At 40.6% G+C, this 24,158-nt stretch overlaps 1 protein-coding gene across 1 annotated transcript; it reads right to left on the bottom strand.

Moving 5' to 3' along the window:
• Positions 1 to 2,034: 2,034 nt before the first annotated feature.
• Positions 2,035 to 15,001, bottom strand: LOC113897905 (disintegrin and metalloproteinase domain-containing protein 20-like). The gene is made up of 3 exons (XM_027550834.1): positions 14,850 to 15,001; positions 7,880 to 10,148; positions 2,035 to 2,139 (listed from the first exon to the last, which is right to left on the bottom strand). The coding sequence occupies exons 2-3, from the start codon at positions 10,052 to 10,054 to the stop codon at positions 2,035 to 2,037; spliced, it is 2,280 nt and encodes a 759-aa protein (XP_027406635.1). The 5' UTR covers positions 10,055 to 10,148; positions 14,850 to 15,001.
• Between the last annotated feature and the right edge of the window lie 9,157 nt (positions 15,002 to 24,158).

Raw genomic sequence — 24,158 nt, 5'->3', positions numbered from 1 at the left:
TAGCCAATGAAACTGAAAGCATATCAATAATAATTTTATCCAGTTACATTTAAAACTTATTGGAATAGCTTACATTTTGGATGAATATTTTACCACCTTGGAAAATTACTAAGTAACGAAAAGCTTCCACATTTGATACATTTCAATAAAAAAAGAAAAAAATTTAAAAAAGTCACAGCCAATCTTATCAGGAAAGACATTGTTAGAAAATGTGGTGGTTCCAAATTTTCCAAAATTCTAATAATTGAATGGTTAAATGTTATTAATAACAAAAATAACTGTCGGTTGCTGTTACAATAGGCTTTGTTCATTTTAAAAGAAAATACCCTCCAGATAACTAGAACTGAATAACTATTGTTAATCGGTTGTTCTTTCTAGTAAAAATTGAGTTCTGTAAAAGTAGCTAGTTTAGTTCTTGTTTAAGAAAACCTCCATATCTCTGTTCACCAAAATGCTTTACATGAGCTCCCCATTTTATCACTCATAATAAAAAAAGATGTGTACTGAAGTGTAACAGAGCACAGTGAACTCAGCCTTTAGCACAGCAGCCATTGCTGTGCATCATTACTCTGCACCCTGTTACCAGGCAGTGGATCCTGCTAAGCAATTGGGCAGTGCAGCAGTGGGCCCTGCCCACAAGCAACCAGCTGTTAAGAAACCACAGTTAGTGAGGGGACTCAGACAACAGTGGAGCGGTGGTCGTGAGGTGGAGAATGAGGTAAGAGGTGGGTCCTGGCCTTCCCTCCCAGGCCTTTCAGGTCACCCAGCCTTGGGCCAGCAGATGAGCTGGGGCCCCAGAGAACAGGTTTAGGGCTGTGTCCTGCAGGGCTTCAGAACCCTCACCAAAGTCACCCACTAGCCTCAGCCCAGGCCTTGGGGCAGCAGTGAACCTCTCTCCCATTCTGCTCTCTGCAACCTAATAGCAGTGGCAGTGTGCTGGGTCGCAGTCTGTGGGACCTAGTGTCCCACTTTGGGTGGCCTGAGGAGCCCGAGAGCCAGCTGGGTTGGGCGCCTGGCTTCTTTAGAGATGACAGCTGGGTGGAGCCTGGGGACCCGGCCCTGAGGGAGCTGCCAACTGAGCTCTGTCTCCTCTTAGCCAGGACCAGGACCTTGGAGGGTGAAAGTTGTACCTTGGCACCTTGCCCTTTCTTGTCAAGTCAGAGAACATCATTCATTTGGTAGAGATTTACAGAAACATCGTCACCTGACCATGACCTGACCTCAAGAACAAAGGATCTAAACCAGGAGATTTGCAACAACTAACCTCATCCCTCCCTCACCTTTTTTGCTTTTCAAAGGGCTTTGATGAGAGCTTTCAGTAATTTGGGGGTTCTTAGAGCGTGAGCCACTCATCTGTTTACATGGCCCTGCATTAAACCTTTCTGTCTTCCAAACTGCAGTGTTTTAGCATAGTTTGGCCTCACTGTGTGTCGGACACTTGACTTGCGTTGTTCAGTAACACAGGGAGAAGTATGCAATGAAGTTAATTCTACTGTTTCATCCGGCAGAAAGTGGCTTTTTAAAAAGTTCTGAGCGAGTCACCCCATCATGTAGAGGTCCTGGCCAAAAGAGACATCAGCTGAGGGCAAAGAGAACAAGAAATGGAAACAAAGAATTTCTGTCATCTGAATACACATACATAGTATCTATTTTATATATCCTTGTATATATTATAAATTAAGCAGCATTATCATTTTTTCCTCCTTGCTTTTCTCTCTTACCTTGAGATATGGCAAATGGGTGTTGGTGAACTTTATAATTTGGTACTTAGAACACAGACTATCAAGGTGAGATTATAAGTGACTTAGAAAAGGAATGAACAGTACTCAAAGATAGAGCCAACAGGCAGATGGGATATTTGATATTTCTTTTTGAAGCCACCTTCCTTCCTGGTGGAACTACCAGGTGGGTTCCCAACTGGAAGTGACCCCTGTCTACAGCTCTTCCACTTACTTTTTGGTTTTCCAGTTTGCTGACTACAGATTTTGGGGCCTCTCATCTCCATACTCTGGTGACCAATTCGGAGCTCTGTCATCAAGGAACGCGTGAAATGGAGAGCAGGAAGTGTAACTTCCTGTGGGAAACCGGTGGGCCAAGTTCTGAGGAGAGTGGCTGTTTCACTTCACTCTGAAGGTAGGCCTACCTCAAAAATAAAAGAAAGTTCAGGTATTCCACTTACTGGCTCTGTGTCAAGAGTACCATTCATTTCTTTTCTGGTTCACTCATATTTGTATCACCTCTTGGTTCTGTGTCTCAGGGGGACCCAGCTTTATGATTATGGTCTACAGTCCTTTCAGACTCAAGCTTAGAGTCTCTTTCTCTAGCCCTTAGTGTGAACTTTGTACTCAACCAATTCCCAGTGTTAAATCTTCCTTTTTAATGTAGTGGAGGAGTTTTCCTAGTTTGCAGTGGAAGCCAGGCTGATGCAAATAAATTATTTTAACATCACTCCAAATTATAATTACATCTTTGTGATTGTTTCCATAAAACAATAATTTTATGTTGTTTATTACCCTGGTCAAATAATTACTGGAAATCTCAGTAGAATCAGTTCAGTTTAGTTCAGTTCCGTCACTCAGATGTCTGACTCTTTGCGACCCCATGAATCAACCACGCCAGTACTCCTGTCCCTCACCAACTCCCGAAGTTGACTCAAAATCATGTCCATTGAGTCGGTGATGCCATCCAACCATCTCATCCTCTGTTGTCCCCTTCTCCTCCTGCCCCCAATTCCTCCCAGGGTCTTTTCCAATGAGTTAACTCTTCACATGAGGTGGCCAAAGTATTGGAGTTTCAGCTTCAGCATCAGTCCTTCCAAAGAACACCCAGGACTGATCTCCTTTAGGATGGACTGGTTGGATGTCCTTGCAGTCCAAGATTTTCTCGAGTCTTCTCCAACACCATAGTTCAAAAGCATCAATTTTTTGGGGCTCAGCTTTCTTCACAGTCCAACTCTAACATCAATACGTGATCACTGGAAAAACCATAGCCTTGACTAGATGGATTTTTGTTGGCAAAGTAATATCTCTGCTTTTCAATATGCTACCTAGGTTGTCATAACTTTCCTTCCAAGGAGTAAGCGTCTTTTAATTTCATGGCTGCAGTCACCATCCGCTGTCATTTTGGAGCCCCCCAAAATAAACCTGACACAGTCTCCACTGTTTCCCCATCTATTTGCCATGAAGTGATGGGACCAGATGCCGTGGTCTTGGTTTTCTGAATGTTGAGCATTGTGCCCACATTTTCCCTCTCCACTTTCACTTTCACAAGAGGCTTTTTAGTGCCTCTTCACTTTCTGCCATAAAGGTGGTTTCATCTGCATATCTGAGGTTATTGATATTTCTCCTGACAATCTTGATTCCAGCTTGTGCTTCTTCCAGCCCAGCGTTTCTCATGATGTTCTCTGCATAGAAGTTAAATAAGCAGGATGACAATATACAGCCTTGATGTACTCCTTTTCCTATTTGGAACCAGTCTGCTATTCCATGTCCAGTTCTAACTGTTGCTTCATGACCTGCGTATAGGTTTCTCAAGAGGCAGGTCAGGTGGTCTGGTATTCCCATCTCTTGAAGAATTTTCCACAGTTTATTGTGATCCACACAGTAAAAGGCTTTGGCATAGTCAAGAAAGCAGAAATCAATGTTTTTCTGGAACTCTCTTGCTTTTTTGATGATCCAGTGGATGTTGGCAATTTGGTCTCTGGTTCCTCTGCCTTTTCTAAAACATCTGGAACATGAACATCTGGAAGTTCACGGTTCAAGTATTGCTGAAGCCTGGCTTGGAGAATTTTGAGCATTACTTTACTAGCGTGTGAGATGAGTGCTATTATGCGATAGTTTGAGCATTCTTTGGCATTTCCTTTCTTTGGGACTGGAATGAAAACTGACCTCTTCCAGTCCTGTTGCCACTGCTGCATTTTCCAAATTTGCTGGCATATTGTGTGCAACACTTTCACAGCATCATCTTTCAGGATTTGAAATAGCTCAACTGGAATGCCATCACCTCCACTAGCTTTGTTCCTAATGATGCTTTCTAAGGCCCACTTGACTTCACATTCCAGGATGTCTGGCTCTAGGTGAGTGATCACACCACCTTGGTTATCTGCATCTTAAAGTCTTTTTTGTACAGTTCTTCTGTGTATTCTTGCCACCTCTTCTTAATATCTTCTGCTTCTGTTAGGTCCATAGCGCTTCTGTCCTTTATCGAGCCCATCTTTGCATGAAATGTTCCCTTGGTATCTCGAATTTCCTTGAAGAGCTCTCTAGTCTTTCCCATTCTGTTGTTTTCCTCTGTTTCTTTGCATTGATCACTGAGGAAGGCTTTCTTATGTCTCCTTGCTATTCTTTGGAACTCTGCATTCAGATGCTTATATCTTTCCTTTGCTCCTTTGCTTTTCACTTCTCTTCTTTTCACAGCTATTTGTAAGGCGTCCTCAGACAGTCATTTTGCCTTTTTGCATTTCTTTTCCATGGGGATGGTCTAGATCTCTGTCTCCCGTACAATCACGAACCTCCGTCCATCATTCATCAGGCACTCTGTCTATCAGATCTAGTCCCTTAAAACTATTTCTCACTTCCACTGTATAATCATAAGGGATTTGATTTAGGTCATACCTCAATGGTCTAGTGGTTTTCCCTACTTTCTTGAATTTAAGTCTGAATTTGGCAATAAGGAGCTCATGATCTGAACCACAGTCAGCTCCCGGTCTTGTTTTTGCTGACTGTATAGAGCTTCGGCATCTTTGGCTGCAAAGAATATAGTCAATGTGATTTCGGTGTTGATCATCTGGTGATGTCCATGTGTAGAGTCTTCTCTTGTGTTGTTGGAAGAGTGTGTTTGCTATGACCAGTGCAGTCTCTTGGCAAAACTCTATGAGCCTTTGCCTTGCTTCATTCGGTACTCCAGGGCCAAATTTGCCTGGTACTCCCGGTGTTTCTTGACTTCCTACTTTTGCATTCCAGTCCCGTATAATGAAAAGGACATCTTTTTTGGGTGTTAGTTCTAAAAGGTCTTGTAGGTCTTCATAGATTCGTTCAACTCAGTAGGAATAATTCCTTAAAAAATGATGAAATTATTTCAACTTATCAGAAAATGTATACATCTCCTATGTTTCCAGTAAAGGTTTACATTTTACCACATTGTTTGTTTCTCTACTCACTGATTTTTAATATATATGACAATTGTTATTTGTATTGACTTGTAAGAATCCTTTACTTATTGTTTAAAATATTTTGTACTTTGTAAACTTTCTTCTTAGCTTTTAGAATTTTTATAGTAGAATTTTATATGTAGAAATTCCTGTAAGCTACATTTAATGGCAGTTTTTATGTTTATTTTTCAGTTCTATAGTTTTTAACTCTCAATCTAATTGTTCTGGGTCCTGAGATAAAAAGTTAATATAAATAGTGACGTTCACTTTGCTGTGCAGCTGAAACTAATAGATTGTAAATCACCTGTACTCAATAAGAATGTAAAAGTTAATGTAAGTGGTGACAAAGAAGAACACTAATTTATTCCCAGTTTCACTGGGAACTTCATTTTAAAGAATGTTCAATGATTAATTTTCAATGATATTTATTATTAGGTTAGGAAAGCTTGCTTTTATTCCTACCTGGCTATGAAGTACTTTTCATTGTCAATAGAGTTTAAATGTTATTTAAGGCTTTTTCTGTATGTGCTGCGATGAGCATATGTTTTATGTTTTTAATATCCAGTAAGAAATTATATAAACTATGCTTGCCTTTAAATAAATAAATCCTACTTTGTGAAAATGTTATTTTCTTCCTTCTGCTGAAGATGTTATTTCCTCATTTTTGCTGAATTTGATATACTTGTTATTTGTGATTTTTGTTCAATCTCTGTACATGAAGTCAGTATTTCTTTCTTGTATTGTTTTTGTCCAGAGTTTTACTGGATGCATAATATTAGTTAAATACTTTATCCTTTAGTTTTATCCTGTAAAGTAATTTCTGCTTGTGAATAACTGAGGTCTGTTCCTTAAGGTTTAACACTCAGCAGCTTACCTTTGAGGACTGCTGTCTGTGGGTAAAATGTAGGGAAAACAATCCATTTGTTATTAATTTCATCGTGTTAATCAGATGTTTACTTTTTATAAATTGATACTATTCATTTATAGTTTTACTTAAAATGACACATCCCACGTAAGTTTCTTAGTAATCTTTTCATATGTTTACATATCTGCTATGGTGGCTCAGAGGGTAAAGAATCTGCCTGCAATGCAGGAAATCCAGGTTCGATCCCTGGGTCAGGAAGATCCCCTGAAGTAAATGGCTACCCACTCCAGTATTCTTGCCTGGGAAACCCCATGGACAGAGTAGTGTGGCAGGCTACAGTCCATGGGGTCCCAAAGAGTCGGACATGACTGAGCAACTGACACTGGCAGCTTTCTTTCATTGTTTCAAATAGTGGAGGTTTTGGTGTCCAGCATTTGCAAGTGGACTGCCAGCTTTATGAATCTAATAGCAACAAACATAATGGCAGTTCCCCAGCAGTGTAACAATGGGACCAAAGAAGGGCACAGCTAAGAAAATTCCTCCTGGGACCCGAGTCGTCAGCGTGTGTCTAGAAGGCAATGCACATGTGCTAAGGAGTAACTACCCACTTAGAACAAGGAGAGTATGGTATGGGCAGACTTGAAACACTTCCAGGCCACAGGGAAATTTATTACAAAAGGGCAAAACTCTCATTGGCTACTGGGAGTCAAGCACATTTTGACCAATACTAGCTGGAGAAAAGGCCACCCTGAATATCAGTGAAGGCATAGAATAAAACTGAGTATTTCAGACCAAATGGAGAATCTTAAACTGAAGTAGAATAGCCAAAATTAAACATAAAATTAAATGCCCCCTTAAAATCAAAGGGAAGAGGTAGTGTTCTTGGAATCTTTGCAGTAGGTCCTGTGGGTCTAGTATGTGATCCCTGAGGAAAGGGTTAGCCCACCTGGTATGGGAAACTCAGGGATTTGGAGAACATTTAGACCTGGGACTCAAAACTGGGAGGCTACAATGCTTGGTAGCAGTGCCAGTATGGCTGAGACTTATAGTCTTGTTGGTTCTGAGTGTAACCAAATATGTATATAGCAGAAATTATGGTTGCTGCTAAGGCGAAAGCTGTTAATGAGACAATTCTGACATGAACACAAATCAAATTTTCCCTGGGTTTCAACTCTTTCTCTAGTTCCTGCCATTGGCAGAAAGGAACAGGAGAGGATTGGCATATAAGACATGTAATCTGTAGGTTACCAGTCCTTGTGTGACAAGGCCAGAGTACAAGGAGGAAGGGCATGTGGGATAGAGGAACAGTAAATCAGACACACACACGAACACCATCCACAGACTGTCTCTGCTCCAGACACACACAGAGAATAATTCCATAAAAATTGACCACTTAAAATCGCTTAAAATAATGGAAAGTAGAAATAGGCTAGGGATTAGTAAATTTTGTTTACTGGTTGTTTATGGTCCCAAATGATTAGGAAAAGTTGGAATTTTCTGCCAATGATCTAGGACACATGTTATAACATTGTTACTTCCAGGAGATTACAGTCTAATACTTGGGAAAGATCACTAGGCTTTGGCAGTCTCTTGAAATAGGAGCTATTGGTTTTTCCTTGTTTGTTGTTTTTTCAGTAGGCACATTCTGTGTTTCTTCCTTAGGTAAAGTTAGAATATTCTGTGCTTACATCCTAAGTGAAGCTGTAACATATGTCTAGTTTTTAGCTAGAGTTTGATGAAACAGACACCTCTTCTGTATCATCTTTCTTTTTTGGTCTCATGAACAGCAAAAACAAAAGCAACAGACATAGTATTAGAAACAAAAGAAGAATCAGGAAATATGGTAGCAGGTTCCTCTTTCCCACCCTTTCTTCTGTTTGGGGCCCAGGGGTTTCTTCTGTTTCGGGCCCAGGGGTTTCTTCTGTTTCGGGCTCAAAGGTGTCTTCTGTTGGGGACTCAGGGGGTGGGCCACTGTCCACACTGCCTCCTCGGCCTCTTTTCTTGCAAATGGGAGGATTCCACCCAGACCTGCAGTGGCAGTGCTGTCTGTTGTTGCAGACTCCCCTCAAAGAGCAGAGATGAGGTGAGCAGTTAGGTGCTACAGTGGACAAAGAGACACACCTCCTTCTGATGCACATGTTTTCGGGACCACACTTTGTACCATCTTTCACTGCACCAATATCAGCTATTCTTATCCCGAAGTGGTAGTCTGTACCCCAGCAAGTGTTATTATCGAATTTAGTCCAATGCAGAGTAGTATGATTGCTCATTAGAGGAATTTCTTGGATGTTCTCACACTGAACCCTCCCACACAGGCTGTCTGCCATGCTGCATCTTATGTATGAGGTTTCTGTGATACCACAGTTACCAAAACGGTCACCTCGGGTATTCACTGCCCTGTAGCAACTCACATTTGCATTCTTGGCCCTTATGCCAAATATTTGCCTACACTGTTCATGGGGGCGATTGCATCTCTTTTTATAGCAGTACCCACCACCTGTGCAGAAGGTCCCATCCTGCTTGTACACATCTTCTGGACACTGATTGGTTGTCCCATTGCACCACTCTGGAAGATCACATTCATTTGCTACTTGCCTACACACGGTGCCTGATTGGCTGAACGTGCAGTTATGGCAACAAAGCCCAAAAGCACAGTTGACACCAGCTGTCACAGTGCAGTTTAACTGACAACAGGGATCAGTGTTACACGTCTTTAAGGATCCACAGTCACACTCTTCTCCTGCTTCAACCACACTGTTTCCACAGCGTGTCTCCCTCATGACTGTCTGTGACATTGGTGTATTGTACAAACAGGATTTTCTACGACCAATGTTCCAATAATCAGCATAGCTGCAGTTGCTGAATTTAGTTGTTAATGCTACAACTGGATACAATATGCAACTTGATGCTCCACATTTACATCTTTTGGGATCATCATGTTTCATACCCAAAAGATGACCCATCTCATGAGTCACAATATATGATAAAGTAAAAATTGGTTGATTGAGGAAACTCTCAATTCCACAGTTAAATTGACGTTGACACACTGTCCCAACAAAGGCTAAGCCACGAGTTTTACCAAAATCCTTTTTTATAAAAAGTTGTACCACATCGTGGGGCACACGTTTATCGAAGCCCTTTTGCTTCCATTTGCAAAAGTTGTCCAAGGACTTTCCAATTTTTCCTATTGTAATAAGGGTTTTTTCAGTCCATATCTCCATTCCCTTGAAAAATACCTCAAGACCCAGTGCTTTCATAAGGCCATTTATTCCATTTAAAACAAGGAACACTTCTTTCTCCACAAGCGAAGCATTACTTTTATGATGAAGATATCGACTGTAATCTATGACCACTGCCACTTCAAGAAAATAGTGGTGGGTCCACCAGCCTGTATAGGCACTTTGCATCAAAGTGGAATTAATGCTTTCTTGAATCTTCAATTGTCCTGCTATTTTCTCATCTGTTAACCCACATCGAAAGTATGAAAAATTTGTGTCCTTATTGTCTAGCTTATATATTAGATGCTCAAATGCAGTAGAAAACCTTTTGGGTTCAATTTCATAAACAATGTCATTTGTCTGTAACATTCCTTGAAAGCCCCCGAAGCAGTTACTGAGGGAAACCAGAGACTCTGGGTCCCCCTCCACGTAACCACTGTAATAACAGTCATCCTGGACAAAAGGTTGGTCTTGCAGGAGAACACCCTTGTCTGCGTAGGTGAACACCGGGAAGTTTTTGGACAAAAAATTCTTCTTGACCTTTATATGAACAACATGTCTCTGGCCCCCAAAATGCAGTTTGTAAGAGAACCAGCCTTGAAGCTTCATGCCTCTGCCAGTGGGTGTTACCCTCCGGGGAATCACCACTTCTGGGGGGCCAAGTCTTTGGGAGTGTCCAACCTGGGGCCATCCAGGAAGGAAGAGGAATACTTTCAGCCAGACAAGCAGGAGAGTAACCTTCATACACACCAGGAACTCACCAACACCTATCGCGGAGACATCATATCTAGCCATTGGTGGAAAAAGAGGGCAGGACAGCATACATCAGTGTTCAGTCTCCTCCGTTTGAGCTGATGTATTCAATGTTAACCTTTAGTTTGTTGTCTGGCAAAGTCATGCAGTCAAAGCAGCAGCACTAAAAGAAAAACAAATAAGTAGAACAGGGACTGGGTGGGAGTGATGAGCAAACCAAGATAGAGGAAAAAGGAAGGGTACAGGTTAGGATGAATGAGAGTTTGGCTTAAGACATGTCTGACAGGCTCTTAAGTAATGGTGAGGCAGAGTGAGACTGTATGAGTACACACGAATGGTGACTGGCCTACGATGACACTTGTTGAATCTAGAGGAAGGGCACATAGTGATTCGTGATACAGTTCTTTATGTCTATTAATATGTGCAAACATTTCCACAATATATAACACAAAAGAGTCTTACTGGGAAGGTGAATGAATATCATCTTCTGATAAAGGAGTCTTGTGTTACACATTTGGATGTTATGATAATAAACTATAGGTCCTCCTTTTACTTACAAGTGAGAATTCTTTAATCATAATATTCAGGAGAGATATAAGTATTATTCGCAGATATTATATTTTCTCATTGTCCATATAATGTATTTCCATGTAACAAGTCATTATTTGTCCTACGTCCTCTGCATTTCTCTTTATCTAAATCTATGAAATTGCAGGCGTCCAGCACTGCTAGCTTTCACAGCTTTGAGGATCTACTGTAATGCTACCTAATGCAATGACTGGTAGACCCAGGTGGCCGTGGGAGGGGGAATATGTTGGGTTGTTGATGGATGTTACTCAAATGTATTTACATTCTATCATACTGTTAAGAAGAACAGCATTTAAAAAGCTGTACCCTTATAAAATGGAAGAAAATCAGGGTAGCTGGGAGGGTATCAATTGAAAATTGTAATGTACTGAGTGCAAAATAACCTTCAGAAGTAAAAAGGAAATCAGTGGCTCCTTGAAGGAGGAAAGCTTGGAGTAAGGAAATATTGTCTTAGAGTGGCAAAGACATCAAAGTCTCCACATTATCGGACTTTAAGGTAATCAGTTCCCGAGTGCAACCTCACAATGTATTACTTCATAATAAAAACAGATAATACATATGCCATATGAAAATACCATCTACAGTTATCTCCATCATACAAATGTGTTATCATATATTTGTTAGCATGAAATCTGACAACATGCCTGGCTGGCAATACTGATGTTCTGCTTTCTTCTTTGACCAAAGCATTTAAAAAACATGTAATGTTCATACATGATGGTATACACTTAGAAAACATAAATGAACACACAGATCAAGATTATTAACCGGTCTAGAGCTCTAATTTGAACAGAGGTTTTAGGGGAAACAGCACATTTGGAACTTTTAAAAGTGCTTTCAATACTGTATATTTGAAATGCTTGCTTTATTCCTCTGGAATCATTCTCATGTCATTTATGTAATTTTCATTTCATAAAAAGATGAAACAATGTGCTGTGAGCTCACACTTCTTCACAGAAAGCCTCTTATTCCTAGTAAATTCTGCTAACCCTTTAAATCAAAAGGATAAGGTGACAATGTGTAGCCCAGCAGAGAAGATTTCCATTCTCAGAAATGGAAATACATGTGCCATACAGACTAGACATTTGTTAGTAATGTCCTTTGATGATCAAACATACTTCCAGACCTCTAAACAGCTAGCCATCTCACTAAGCTGTGCTGTGCTTGGTCGTTTAGTTGTGTCTGACTCTTTGTGACCCCATGGACTGTAGCCCACCTGGCCCTCTGTCCATGGAATTCTCCAGACAAGAATACTGGAGTCGGTTGCCAGGCTCTCCCTTCAGGGGATCTTTCGAACCCAGGGATTGAACCCAGGTCTCCCGCATTGCAGGCAAATTCTTTACTGTCTGAACCACCAGGAAAGCCCCTCATTAAGCTACCATTTACAATACATTCTTACTCTTAAACCAGTTCTCAAATCAGTCCTACATAAGCCTCAAAGAACTGGGCATCTGATTTACTAATGTATTATCCACCAATATTTTGATTTATCTTCTTGGTACCAAGTGAGTGCATGTCTAGCTTAATTTCATAGCTCATTTTCAAAAATGTTTAGACATTGACTTAAGGACATGGTCTGTATCTTAATATCACCTTGACTGCTCTAACTTCTACACATTATGAAACTGTTAACCACAACCTTACTCCTAATAAAAATTCACCCCTCAGATTTATAAATGATGAAGATAACTTTTCATCATATCTCCCCTTTTCAGTGCCCTTTATTTTACGTTTTACTACTGTAGTCTCTGATATTCAATATGCTATCTAGGTTGGTCATAACTTTTCTTCCAAGGAGTAAGCGTCTTTTAATTTCATGGCTGCAGTCACCATCTGCAGTGATTTTGGAGCCCCCAAAAATAAAGTCTGACACTGTTTCCACTGTTTCCTTATCTATTTCCCATGAATTGAAGGGACCAGATGCCATGAACTTCGTTTTCTGAATGTTGAGCTTTAAGCCCACTTTTTCACTCTCCTCTTTCACTTTCATCAAGAGGATTTATAGTTCCTCTTCACTTTCTACAATAAGGGTGATGCCATCTGCATATCTGAGGTTATTGATATTTCTCCTGGCAATCCTGATTCCAGCTTGTGTTTCTTCTAGTCCAGCATTTCTCATGATGTACTCTGCATATAAGTTAAATAAGCATGGTGACAATATACAGTCTTGACGTACACCTTTCAGACTTGATTTTTTTGGGCTCCAAAATCACTGCAGAAGGTGACTGCAGCCATGAAATTAAAAGACACATACTCTTTGAAAGAAAAGTTATGACCAACCTAGATAGCATATTGAAAAGCAGAGACATTACTTTGCCAACAAAGGTCCATCTAGTCAAGGCTCTGGTTTTCCAGTGGTCAGGTATGGTTGAGATAGTTGGAATATGAAGAAAGCTGAGTGCCAAAGAATTGATGCTTTTGAACTGTGGTGTTGGAGAAGACTCTTGAGAGTCCCTTGGACTGCAAGGAGATCCAACCAGTCCATTCTAAAGGAGAGTAGCCCTGAGAGTTCTTTGGAAGGAATGATGCTAAAGCTGAAACTCCAGTACTTTGGCCACCTCATGTGAAGAGTTGACTCATTGGAAAAGACTCTGATGCTGGGAGGGATAGGGGGCATGAGGAGAAGGGGACGACAGAGGATGAGATGGCTGGATGGCATCACCGACTCAATGGACATGAGTTTGAGTGAACTCTGGGAGATGGTGATGAACAGGGAGGCCTGGCGTGCTGGGATTCATGGGGTCGCAAGGAGTTGGACATGACTGAGCGACTGAGCTGAACTGAATTGTAGTCTTGTTTTAATTCCTGTCAATTCAACCACTGTGGACTAAAATCCTCAACCCAAACTAGTGCAGATTTTTTCACTTGCTTTCACACTCTTAACAAAAACTGCAGAACTGCTCAGGAAGGAAATTACAGAGTATGTTTGCGGTAATTAATGAGTAAAAGGCAGGCTAAAATTGGCACGAGGTACCTGGTGTGTGTGCTGTGTGCTGAGTCATGTCCAGCTCTTTGCCATTCTGTGGACTATAGCCCACCAGGCTTCTCTGTCCATGGGATTTCCCAGGCAAGAATACTGGAGTGGGTTGCCATCGTCTAGTCCAGGGCATCTTCCTGAACAGGGATTGAACCTGTATCCTCTTTCATCTCCTGCATTAGTAGGCAGATTCTTTACCCCTGAGCCACCTGGGAAGCCTGAGATGCCTGATACTTCGGTCAAAATGATGAAATAATGAACTGATACTTTCTTCAACACTTTGTTTTTAATACATTGAGCTTTTTTGCCTGCATATAGTAATATTGTTTAACTTGCTAGTTTTCTAAATTTTCTTTTCTGCCTGGATATAGTAATGTTGTTTCTTAACATGCTAGTTTTCTAAATTTTCTCTTCAGCACCTAGGACCCTCAGCTTAGCAATCTACTGTCTTTATCTCCACAAGTAGTTATTATTGAATTGAAAGGATGGTACTTTAAACCATAAAGCCACAAAATTTTTATTTTGTGTATGTTTAATGCAGAATTTGATACCTCTGTCCTTTATTGTTGCAGCGAGTTGGTGGGGGACTTAACTTTTTAGATTGAGTATTTTTTTTTTTTTTTCACCATTTAAAAAACCTGAGATCCTGGGGTATTAGGGTACTTTTCTTGTAGGAAGAGGAGCATATTTAACAAAGTATCAAGGCTCCATAATGAAGGAAGATCCTTAAATGGAATCCTTAAATGGGATCTATTTTAGGACACCAACCTCTAAATTGTGAGTAGAATCCTTGCAATTTTCACCTCTACATTCTACGTATGGGAATACGTGGGATAAGAATGATGATAGTCATTATATAGTCTTGGTCAGGGACTCTAGGGACACTGTTCACGAGGGAATATAACACTTTCACTAGTAATGTGGTACAGTACCATATACTAGCACACACACTTCAACCTAGACTGCTACATGTTATCTCGTAGATTCCTTTTTTCATCTTTTCCACAGCTTCATCAAATTCAGTCATCTCGGTATCATAATTATCACAGCCTCCTCCCTTTCATTTACAGCCCAATTCAGTATTTTCCAAATTGCAAAAATGCATTTTTATACTATTTTTAAACTCTTAATCAAGTAGAATAGAGCAGAATGGGACATAATATAGGTCATAGATACCCCTCTAGTTTTGAAAAATTCACAAGGAATCATGTTGTGTTTGTAAGGATATGTGTTTCTGAATTCACATGTGCACAAATTCTAGCACTTTTCCCTTCACAGTTAAATTCTTGAAACACTTACCACAGGTAGAATTAACGGTTACCATGGTATTTTCTAGTTATGACTTTGTGATACTTTGTGCCACCAAGGTCTGTGAACAAATATTTAAATGGAAACATCACATGACAAAGAACAATAAAAATCTCTCCTCTTTCATCTCTTCCTTCTTTATGTTCCAGATTGAAGTGCTTAGCAACAAGGCTCCTTGAGTTCTAAAGACCATGGCAATTGGATAAAGGTCTTCCACATTCTGGCTTTGCCTTGTCCATCATACTCTAATTACTCCTCAATATGAATAAACCTGAGTATAGTCCTTATTCCCATCCCATGTATTCTCTCCCTTAGTATAAGTGTTTAGTGTTTTTTATTCATACTTTAGTGCTTTATTCATACTGTGTCCCTCATCTCAGATTATTTTCTCAGCACAAAACCTTATAATGAAACAGTTGAATTGCTTCAAGTTCCAGAAATAAGTTTGATCTGGTTTAAACCATTGTTCAAGGATTGAGGCTTCAGTAACCATCTATGACTTTCACTCTAAGGTCAAGGATAACTTAGAGACATTTCACATGTGTAAATAAGTGTGCCTCATCCATTACAAGAACTGTTGTCAGTAAAGAAGTGGCACAAAGAGATTACAAAGAAGAGCGAGATGAAGAAAGTAGAGTGTGGGTGGTGATGCTAGCATCGTAGTGGCATAAGTTGTTCCTATTTTCTCTCCGCTTCATTTTACAGTTAATTTACCACCCTTGTATTAGCAAGACTGTTGATGCCAGGAGGGAGTTTGGGAAACAGTCATCATTTGTGCATCAGAAAATAAACAACAGCTTGTTAAGGGCTTGAATTCCTTGGAATTGGATTAATAGTACCCACGGGGCTTCCCAGGAAGCTCAGTGGTAAAGAACCCGTCTGCCAATGCAGGAGATTTGGGTTCGATCCCAGGGTCAGAAGATACACTGGAGGGGGAAATGGCAACCCATGCCAGTATTCTTGCTGGAAAATCCTGTGGACAGAGGACAGTGGCGGGCTACTGTACATGGGCTCACAAAGAGTCAGACATGACTAAACAACTGAGCACACACACATGGTCTTTTCTAGCTGTAGCCCTGCCATTGGAGAAGGCACTGGCGACCCACTCCAGTGCTCTTGCCTGGACAATCCCATGGACGGAGGAGCCTGGAAGGCTGCAGTCCATGGGGTCGCTAAGAGTTGGACACGACTGAGCGACTTGACTTTCACTTTTCACTTTCATGCATTGGAGAAGGAAATGGCAACCGACTCCAGTGTTGTTGCCTGGAGAATCCCAGGGATGGGGGAGCCTGGTGGGCTGCTGTCTATGGGGTCAGACACGACTGAAGTGACTTAGCATAGCATAGCATGTATGTGAACGCTAAGTTGCTTTAGGGTCTGACTCTCTGTGACCCTATGGACTGTAGCCGGCCATCGAGTCCCTCTGTCCATGGATTCTTCAGGCAAGAATATTGGAGTGGTTGCCATACCCTCCTCCAGAGGATCTTCCCCTGTCTCTTATGTCTCCTGAATTGGTAGGTGGGTTCTTTACTGCTAGCACCACCTGGGTAGACCAAAGCTAGAGGTAGTAACAGAATTCCAGCAGAGTTATTTACAATCATGAAAGATGATGCTATTAAAGTGCTGCACTCAATATGTCAGCAACTTAGGAAAACTCAGCAGTGGCCACAGGACGGGAAATGGTCAGTTTTCAGTCCAGTCTTAAAGAAGGGCAATGCCAAAGAATGTTCAAACTACGGTACAGTTGCCCTCATTTCACATCTGAGGCAAGGTAGTTCTCACATCCTGCTGTGTCCTGCAGGGCTTCAGAGCCCTCACCAAAGTCACCCACTAGCCTCAGCCCAGGCCTTGGGGCAGCAGTGAACCTCTCTCCCATTCTGCTCTCTGCAACCTAATAGCAGTGGCAGTGTGCTGGGTCGCAGTCTGTGGGACCTAGTGTCCCACTTTGGGTGGCCTGAGGAGCCTGAGAGCCAGCTGGGTTGGGCGCCTGGCTTCTTTAGAGATGACAGCTGGGTGGAGCCTGGGGACCCGGCCCTGAGGGAGCTGCCAACTGAGCTCTGTCTCCTCTTAGCCAGGACCAGGACCTTGGAGGGCGAAAGTTGTACCTTGGCACCTTGCCCTTTCTTGTCAAGTCAGAGAACATCATTCATTTGGTAGAGATTTACAGAAACATCGTCACCTGACCATGACCTGACCTCAAGAACAAAGGATCTAAACCAGGAGATTTGCAACAACTAACCTCATCCCTCCCTCACCTTTTTTGCTTTTCAAAGGGCTTTGATGAGAGCTTTCAGTAATTTGGGGGTTCTTAGAGCGTGAGCCACTCATCTGTTTACATGGCCCTGCAATAAACCTTTCTGTCTTCCAAACTGCAGTGTTTTAGCATAGTTTGGCCTCACTGTGTGTCGGACACTTGACTTGCGTTGTTCAGTAACACAGGGAGAAGTATACAATGAAGTTAATTCTACTGTTTCATCCGGCAGAAAGTGGCTTTTTAAAAAGTTCTGAGTGAGTCACCCCATCATGTAGAGGTCCTGGCCAAAAGAGACATCAGCTGAGGGCAAAGAGAACAAGAAATGGAAACAAGGAATTTCTGTCATCCAAATACATATACATAACATCTATTTTATATATCCTTGTATATATTATAAATTAAGCAGCATTATCATTTTTTCCTCCTTGCTTTTCTCTCTTACCTTGAGATATGGCAAATGGGTGTTGGTGAACTTTATAATTTGGTACTTAGAAAACAGACTATCAAGGTGAGATTATTAGTGACTTAGAAAAGGAATGGAGGGAGGAGCCAAGTTGGAGGAGGAGTAGGATGGGGAGAACACTTCCTCCCCCACAAATTCATCAAAAGAGCATTTAAAAGCCGAGTAATTTCCACAAAACAACTTCTGAATGCCGGCAGAGGACATCAGGCACCCAGAAAAGCAACCCAAGTCTTCGAATGGAGGTAGGAAAAAATATAAAAGACAAAAAAAGAGACAAAATAGGGAGGGATGGAGTTCCATCCTGGGAAGGGAGTCTTAAAAAGAGAGAAGTTTCCAAACAACAGGAAACCTTCTCACTGCCGAATCTATGCCAAGCTTTGGAAGCACAGAGGGCAACATAACAGGGAGAAAAAATAAATAAACAATTAAAACTCTCAGATTGCGAGCCCTACGGTAACTCCCCCAGTGGAGAAGCAGCGCAGACGCCTGCACACGCCATTAGCAAGCGGGGCCTGGGCAGGGAGGCGCAGTGCGGGCTGCATCACTTAGAGTAAGGACCTGGCCTGAATACCCTGAGCGCTATCTGAGCGAAATAATCTGGGCTAGCAAACCAGACTGTGGGATATCTATCACGGGAAAAGCCAGCCCTAACCTAAGACACCACCAGGCCCGTGCACGGAACAAAGGAATGACCAGAGAGAGCCAGCTGCAGACCTTCCCCCTCCGGTGACACGCAGCCAGAGCCGGAAGGGGGCAATCGCAGCCCCAGAGAAACATTATCTATAAAACTGTAAGCAGGCTTCTTTGCTAACTAAAACTTCCTGGGGGTCTGGATGGTCAACATCTCCTTGAGAAGGTGCACCAGTTGTACACCTAGATAACCGAGCGGCGGGGAGGCGATAAGTTGCAGCAATCCCGATCGCTAAACACCTCATCACCTGAGCTGCTCAGACCTGGGAAGGGCACAAAATGCAGGCCCAACCGAGTCTGCGTCTCTGAAGACTACCCGAGTGCCTGAACCTGAGCAGCTTAGACCTGGGAGGTGCAGGCAGCCCAGGGCCGGCCACGGATGGTTCTCGGCAGAACAACCTAGAGCCTGAGCAGTGTGGGCGGGGAAGCTACATGCGCTGTGAGCGGGGGCAGACCCAGTGTGGCTGAGGCACTGCGAGCACACGCCAGTGTTACTTGTTTGCAGCATCCCCCCCTCCCTCCCCACAGCGTGACTGAACAAGTGAGCCTAAAAAGAAAAAAAAAAAAAAAAAAAAGTGTCCTCCACCATCCCCTTTGTGTCAGGGCGGAAACCAGACACTGAAGAGTCCAGCAAACAGAAGAAGCTATAACAGAGAACCGCCTTGGAAGCTACAGGCAATAGATTAAAACCCTGTGGTTACTACCGACTACATAGGAAGGGGCCTATAGATCTTGAGAAATAAAAGTCGGACCAAGGAACTAGGCAAAAATGAGCTGAACCCACAATACTCACAACAAAACCAGAGAAAGTCCTCGATATATTTTTACTATTTTTACAATCATTCTTTCTTTTTTTTAATTAAAAAAATTAAGTCCTCTATTATTCCTTTAATTTTCACTTTTATAACCTATTACTTTGCAAAAAAAAAGACCCTATTTTTTTTCTTCAGCAAACTTCATATATATATATTTTTTATAATTTTTTGACTTTTTTTTTTCTTCTTTTCTTTAACATTGTATTTTTGAAATTCCAAACTCTACTCTAGATTTTTAATTTATGCTTTTTGGTATTTGATATCAATTTTGTACCTGTATTTTCTTTATAATTTTTGCAACATTGTTTGTTTTTGTTTGTTCGTTTTTTTTTCTTTCTTTTTCTTCTTTTTTTTTTAACACTGTATTTTTGAAATTCCAAACTATACTCTAGATTTTTAACTTTTGCTTTTTGGTATTAGTTCTCAATTTTGTACCTATATTTTCTTTATAATTTTCGCTACCTTGTTTGTTTTTGTTTGTTCGTTTTTTATCTCTTTCTTTTCTTTAACATCGTATTTTTAAAATTCCAAACTCTACTCTAGATTTTTAATTTTTGCTTTTATGTATTTGTTACCAATTTTGTACCTTTAAGAACCCAATCTTCAGTACCCATTTTTCACTAGGGAACGAGATTACTGGCTTAACTGCTCTCTCTCCCTTTGGACTCTCCTTTTTCTCCACCAAGTCGCCTGTGTCTCCTCCCTAACCCCTCTCTACTCTACCCAACTCTGTGAATTTCTGTGTGTTCCAGACGGTGGAGAACACTTAGGGAACTGATTACTGGCTGGATCTGTCTCCCTCCTTTTCATTCCCCCCTTTTATCCCTCTGGCCACTTCTGTCTCCTTCCTCCGTCTTCTCTTCTCTGTATAACTCCATGAACATCTCTGAGTGGTCCAGTTGTGGAGTGCACATAAGGAAGTGATTATTGGCTAGCCCACTCTCTCCACTATTGATTCCACCTCATCTCATTCGGGTCACCTCTAACTCCCTCCTCCCTCTTCTCTTCTCCATGTAACGCTGTGAACCTCTCTGGGTGACCCTCACGGTAGAGAAAATTTTCATCTTTAATGTAGATGTTTTATCAATGGTGCTGTATAGAAGGAGAAGTTTTGAAACTACTGTAAAAATAAGACCAATAACTGGAAGCAGGAGGCTTAAATCCAAACCCTGACTCCAGGAACTCCTGACTCCAAGGAACATTAATTGACAGGAGCTCATCAAACGCCTCCATACCAACAATGAAACCAAGCACCACACAAGGGCCAACAAGTTCCAGGGCAAGACATACCAAGCAAATTCTCCAGCAACAAAGGAACACAGCCCTGAGCTTCAAGATACAGGCTGCCCAAAGTCACCCCAAAACCATAGACATCTCATAACTCATTACTGGACGTTTCATTGCACTCCAGAGAGAAGAAATACAGCTCCACCCACCAGAACACCAACACAAGCTTCCCTAAACAGGAAACCTTGACAAGCCACCTGTACAAACCCACACACAGCGAGGAAATGCCACAATAAAGAGAACTCCACAAACTGCCAGAATACAGAAAGGACACCCCCAAATCAGCAATTTAAACAAGATGAAGAGACAGAGGAATACCCAGCAGATAAAGGAACAAGATAAATGCCCACCAAACCAAACAAAAGAGGAAGAGATAGGGAATCTACCTGATAAAGAATTCCGAATAATGATAGTGAAATTGATCCAAAATCTTGAAATCAAAATGGAATCACAGATAAATAGCCTGGAGACAAGGATTGAGAAGATGCAAGAAAGGTTTAAAAAGGACCTAGAAGAAATAAAAAAGAGTCAATATAATGAATAATGCAATAAATGGAATTAAAAACACTCTGGAGGCAACAAATAGTAGAATAACAGAGGCAGAAGATAGGATTAGTGAATTAGAAGATAGAATGGCAGAAATAAACGAATCAGAGAGGATAAAAGAAAAACGAATTAAAAGAAATGAGGACAATCTCAGAGACCTCCAGGACAATATTAAACGCTACAACATTCGAATCATAGGGGTCCCAGAAGAAGAAGACAAAAAGAAAGACCATGAGAAAATACTTGAGGAGATAATAGTTGAAAACTTCCCTAAAATGGGGAAGGAAATAATCACCCAAGTCCAAGAAACCCAGAGAGTCCCAAACAGGATAAACCCAAGGCGAAACACCCCAAGACACATATTAATCAAATTAACAAAGATCAAACCCAAAGAACAAATATTAAAAGCAGCAAGGGAAAAACAACAAATAACACACAAGGGAATTCCCATAAGGATAACAGCTGATCTTTCAATAGAAACTCTTCAAGCCAGGAGGGAATGGCAAGACATACTTAAAATGATGAAAGAAAATAACCTACAGCCCAGATTATTGTACCCAGCAAGGATTTCATTCAAGTATGAAGGAGAAATCAAAAGCTTTTCAGACAAGCAAAAGCTGAGAGAATTCAGCACCACCAAACCAGCTCTCCAACAAATACTAAAGGATATTCTCTAGACAGGAAACACAAAAACGGTGTATAAATTCAAACCCAAAACAATAAAGTAAATGGCAACGGGATCATACTTATCAGTAATTACCTTAAACGTAAATGGGTTGAATGCCCCAACCAAAAGACAAAGACTGGCTGAATGGATACAAAAACAAGACCCCTACATATGTTGTCTACAAGAGACCCACCTCAAAACAGGGAACACATACAGACTGAAAGTGAAGGGCTGGAAAAAGATTTTCCGTGCAAATAGGGACCAAAAGAAAGCAGGAGTAGCAATACTCATATCAGATAAAATAGACTTTAAAACAAAGGCTGTGAAAAGAGACAAAGATGGTCACTACATAATGATCAAAGGATCAATCCAAGAAGAAGATATAACAATTATAAATATATATACACCCAACACGGGAGCACCACAGTATGTAAGACAAATGCTAACAAGTATGAAAGGAGAAATTAACAATAACACAATAATAGTGGGAGACTTTAATACCCCACTCACACCTATGGGTAGATCAACCAAACAGAAAATTAACAAGGAAACACAAACTTTAAATGATACAATAGACTAGTTAGACCTAATTGATATCTATAGGACATTTCATCCCAAAACAATGAATTTCACCTTTTTCTCAGGCGCACATGGAACCTTCTCCAGAATAGATCACATCCTGGGCCATAAATCTAGCCTTGGTAAATTAAAAAAAATAGAAATTATTCCAAGCATCTTTTCTGACCACAATGCAGTAAGATTAGATCTCAATTACAGGAGAAAAACGATTAAAAATTCCAACATATGGAGGCTGAACAACATGCTGCTGAATAACCAACAAATCACAGAAGAAATCAAAAAAGAAATAAAAATTTGCATAGAAATGAATGAAAATGAAAACACAACAACCCAAAACCTGTGGGACACTGTAAAAGCAGTCCTAAGGGGAAAGTTCATAGCAATACAGGCATACCTCAAGAAACAAGAAAAAAGTTAAATAAATAACCTAACTCTACACCTAAAGCAACTAGAAAAGGAAGAAATGAAGAACCCCAGGGTTAGTAGAAGGAAAGAAATCTTAAAAATTAGGGCAGAAATAAATGCAAAAGAAACAAAAGAGACCATAGCAAAAATCAACAAAGCCAAAAGCTGGTTCTTTGAAAGGATAAATAAAATTGACAAACCATTAGCCAGACTTATCAAGAAACAAAGGGAGAAAAATCAAATCAATAAAATTAGAAACGAAAATGGAGAGATCACAACAGACAACACAGAAATACAAAGGATCATAAGAGACTACTATCAGAAATTATATGCCAATAAAATGGACAACGTGGAAGAAATGGACAAATTCTTAGAAAAGTACGACTTTCCAAAACTGGACCAGGAAGAAATAGAAAATCTTAACAGACCCATCACAAGCATGGAAATTGAAACTGTAATCAAAAATCTTCCAGCAAACAAAAGCCCAGGTCCAGACGGCTTCACAGCTGAATTCTACCAAAAATTTAGAGAAGAGCTAACACCTATCCTGCTCAAACTCTTCCAGAAAATTGCAGAGGAAGGTAAACTTCCAAACTCATTCTATGAGGCCACCATCACCCTAATACCAAAACCTGACAAAGATCCCACAAAAAAAGAAAACTACAGGCCAATATCACTGATGAACATAGATACAAAAATCCTTAACAAAATTCTAGCAATCAGAATCCAACAACACATTAAAAAGATCATACATCATGACCTGGGCTTTATCCCAGGGATGCAAGGATTCTTCAATATCCGCAAATCAATCAATGTAATACACCACATTAACAAATTGAAAAATAAAAACCATATGATTATCTCAATAGATGCAGAGAAAGCCTTTGACAAAATTCAACATCCATTTTTGATCAAAACTCTCCAGAAAGCAGGAATAGAAGGAACATACCTCAACATAATAAAAGCTATATATGACAAACCCACAGCAAACATTATCCTCAATGGTGAAAAATTGAAAGCATTCCCTCTAAAGTCAGGAACAAGACAAGGGTGCCCACTTTCACCATTACTATTCAACATAGTTTTGGAAGTTTTGGCCACAGCAATCAGAGCAGAAAAAGAAATAAAAGGAATCCAAATTGGAAAAGAAGAAGTAAAACTCTCACTATTTGCAGATGACATGATCCTCTACATAGAAAACCCGAAAGACTCCACCAGAAAATTACTGGAACTAATTAATGATTATACTAAAGTTGCAGGATATAAAATCAACACATAGAAATCCCTTGCATTCCTATACACTAATAATGAGAAAACAGAAAGAGAAATTAAGGAAACAATTCCATTCACCATTGCAATGGAAAGAATAAAATACTTAGGAATATATCTACCTAGAGAAACTAAAGACCTATATATAGAAAACTATAAAACACTGGTGAAAGAAATCAAAGAGGACACTAATAGATGGAGAAATATACCATGTTCATGGATTGGAAGAATCAATATAGTGAAAATGAGTATACTACCCAAAGCAATTTATAGATTCAATGCAATCCCTATCAAGCTACCAACGGTATTCTTCACAGAGCTAGAA

The sequence above is a fragment of the Bos indicus x Bos taurus genome, chromosome 8 (assembly GCF_003369695.1).
Source record: "Bos indicus x Bos taurus breed Angus x Brahman F1 hybrid chromosome 8, Bos_hybrid_MaternalHap_v2.0, whole genome shotgun sequence".
In the NCBI taxonomy this organism is placed as follows: domain Eukaryota; kingdom Metazoa; phylum Chordata; class Mammalia; order Artiodactyla; family Bovidae; genus Bos; species Bos indicus x Bos taurus.
Note: the sequence above shows the minus strand (reverse complement) of the source record. Positions and strands in the feature narration are given on the sequence as shown.

Coding starts and splice junctions, on each gene's coding strand:
- LOC113897905 (XM_027550834.1), bottom strand. CDS start 10,054: ATGCTGTCCTGCCCTCTTTTTCCACCAATGGCTAGATATGATGTCTCC. Junction 2,140..7,879: donor GGCCCCAAACAGAAGAAAGG/GTGGGAAAGAGG, acceptor TTTTTGAGGTAG/GCCTACCTTCAGAGTGAAGT.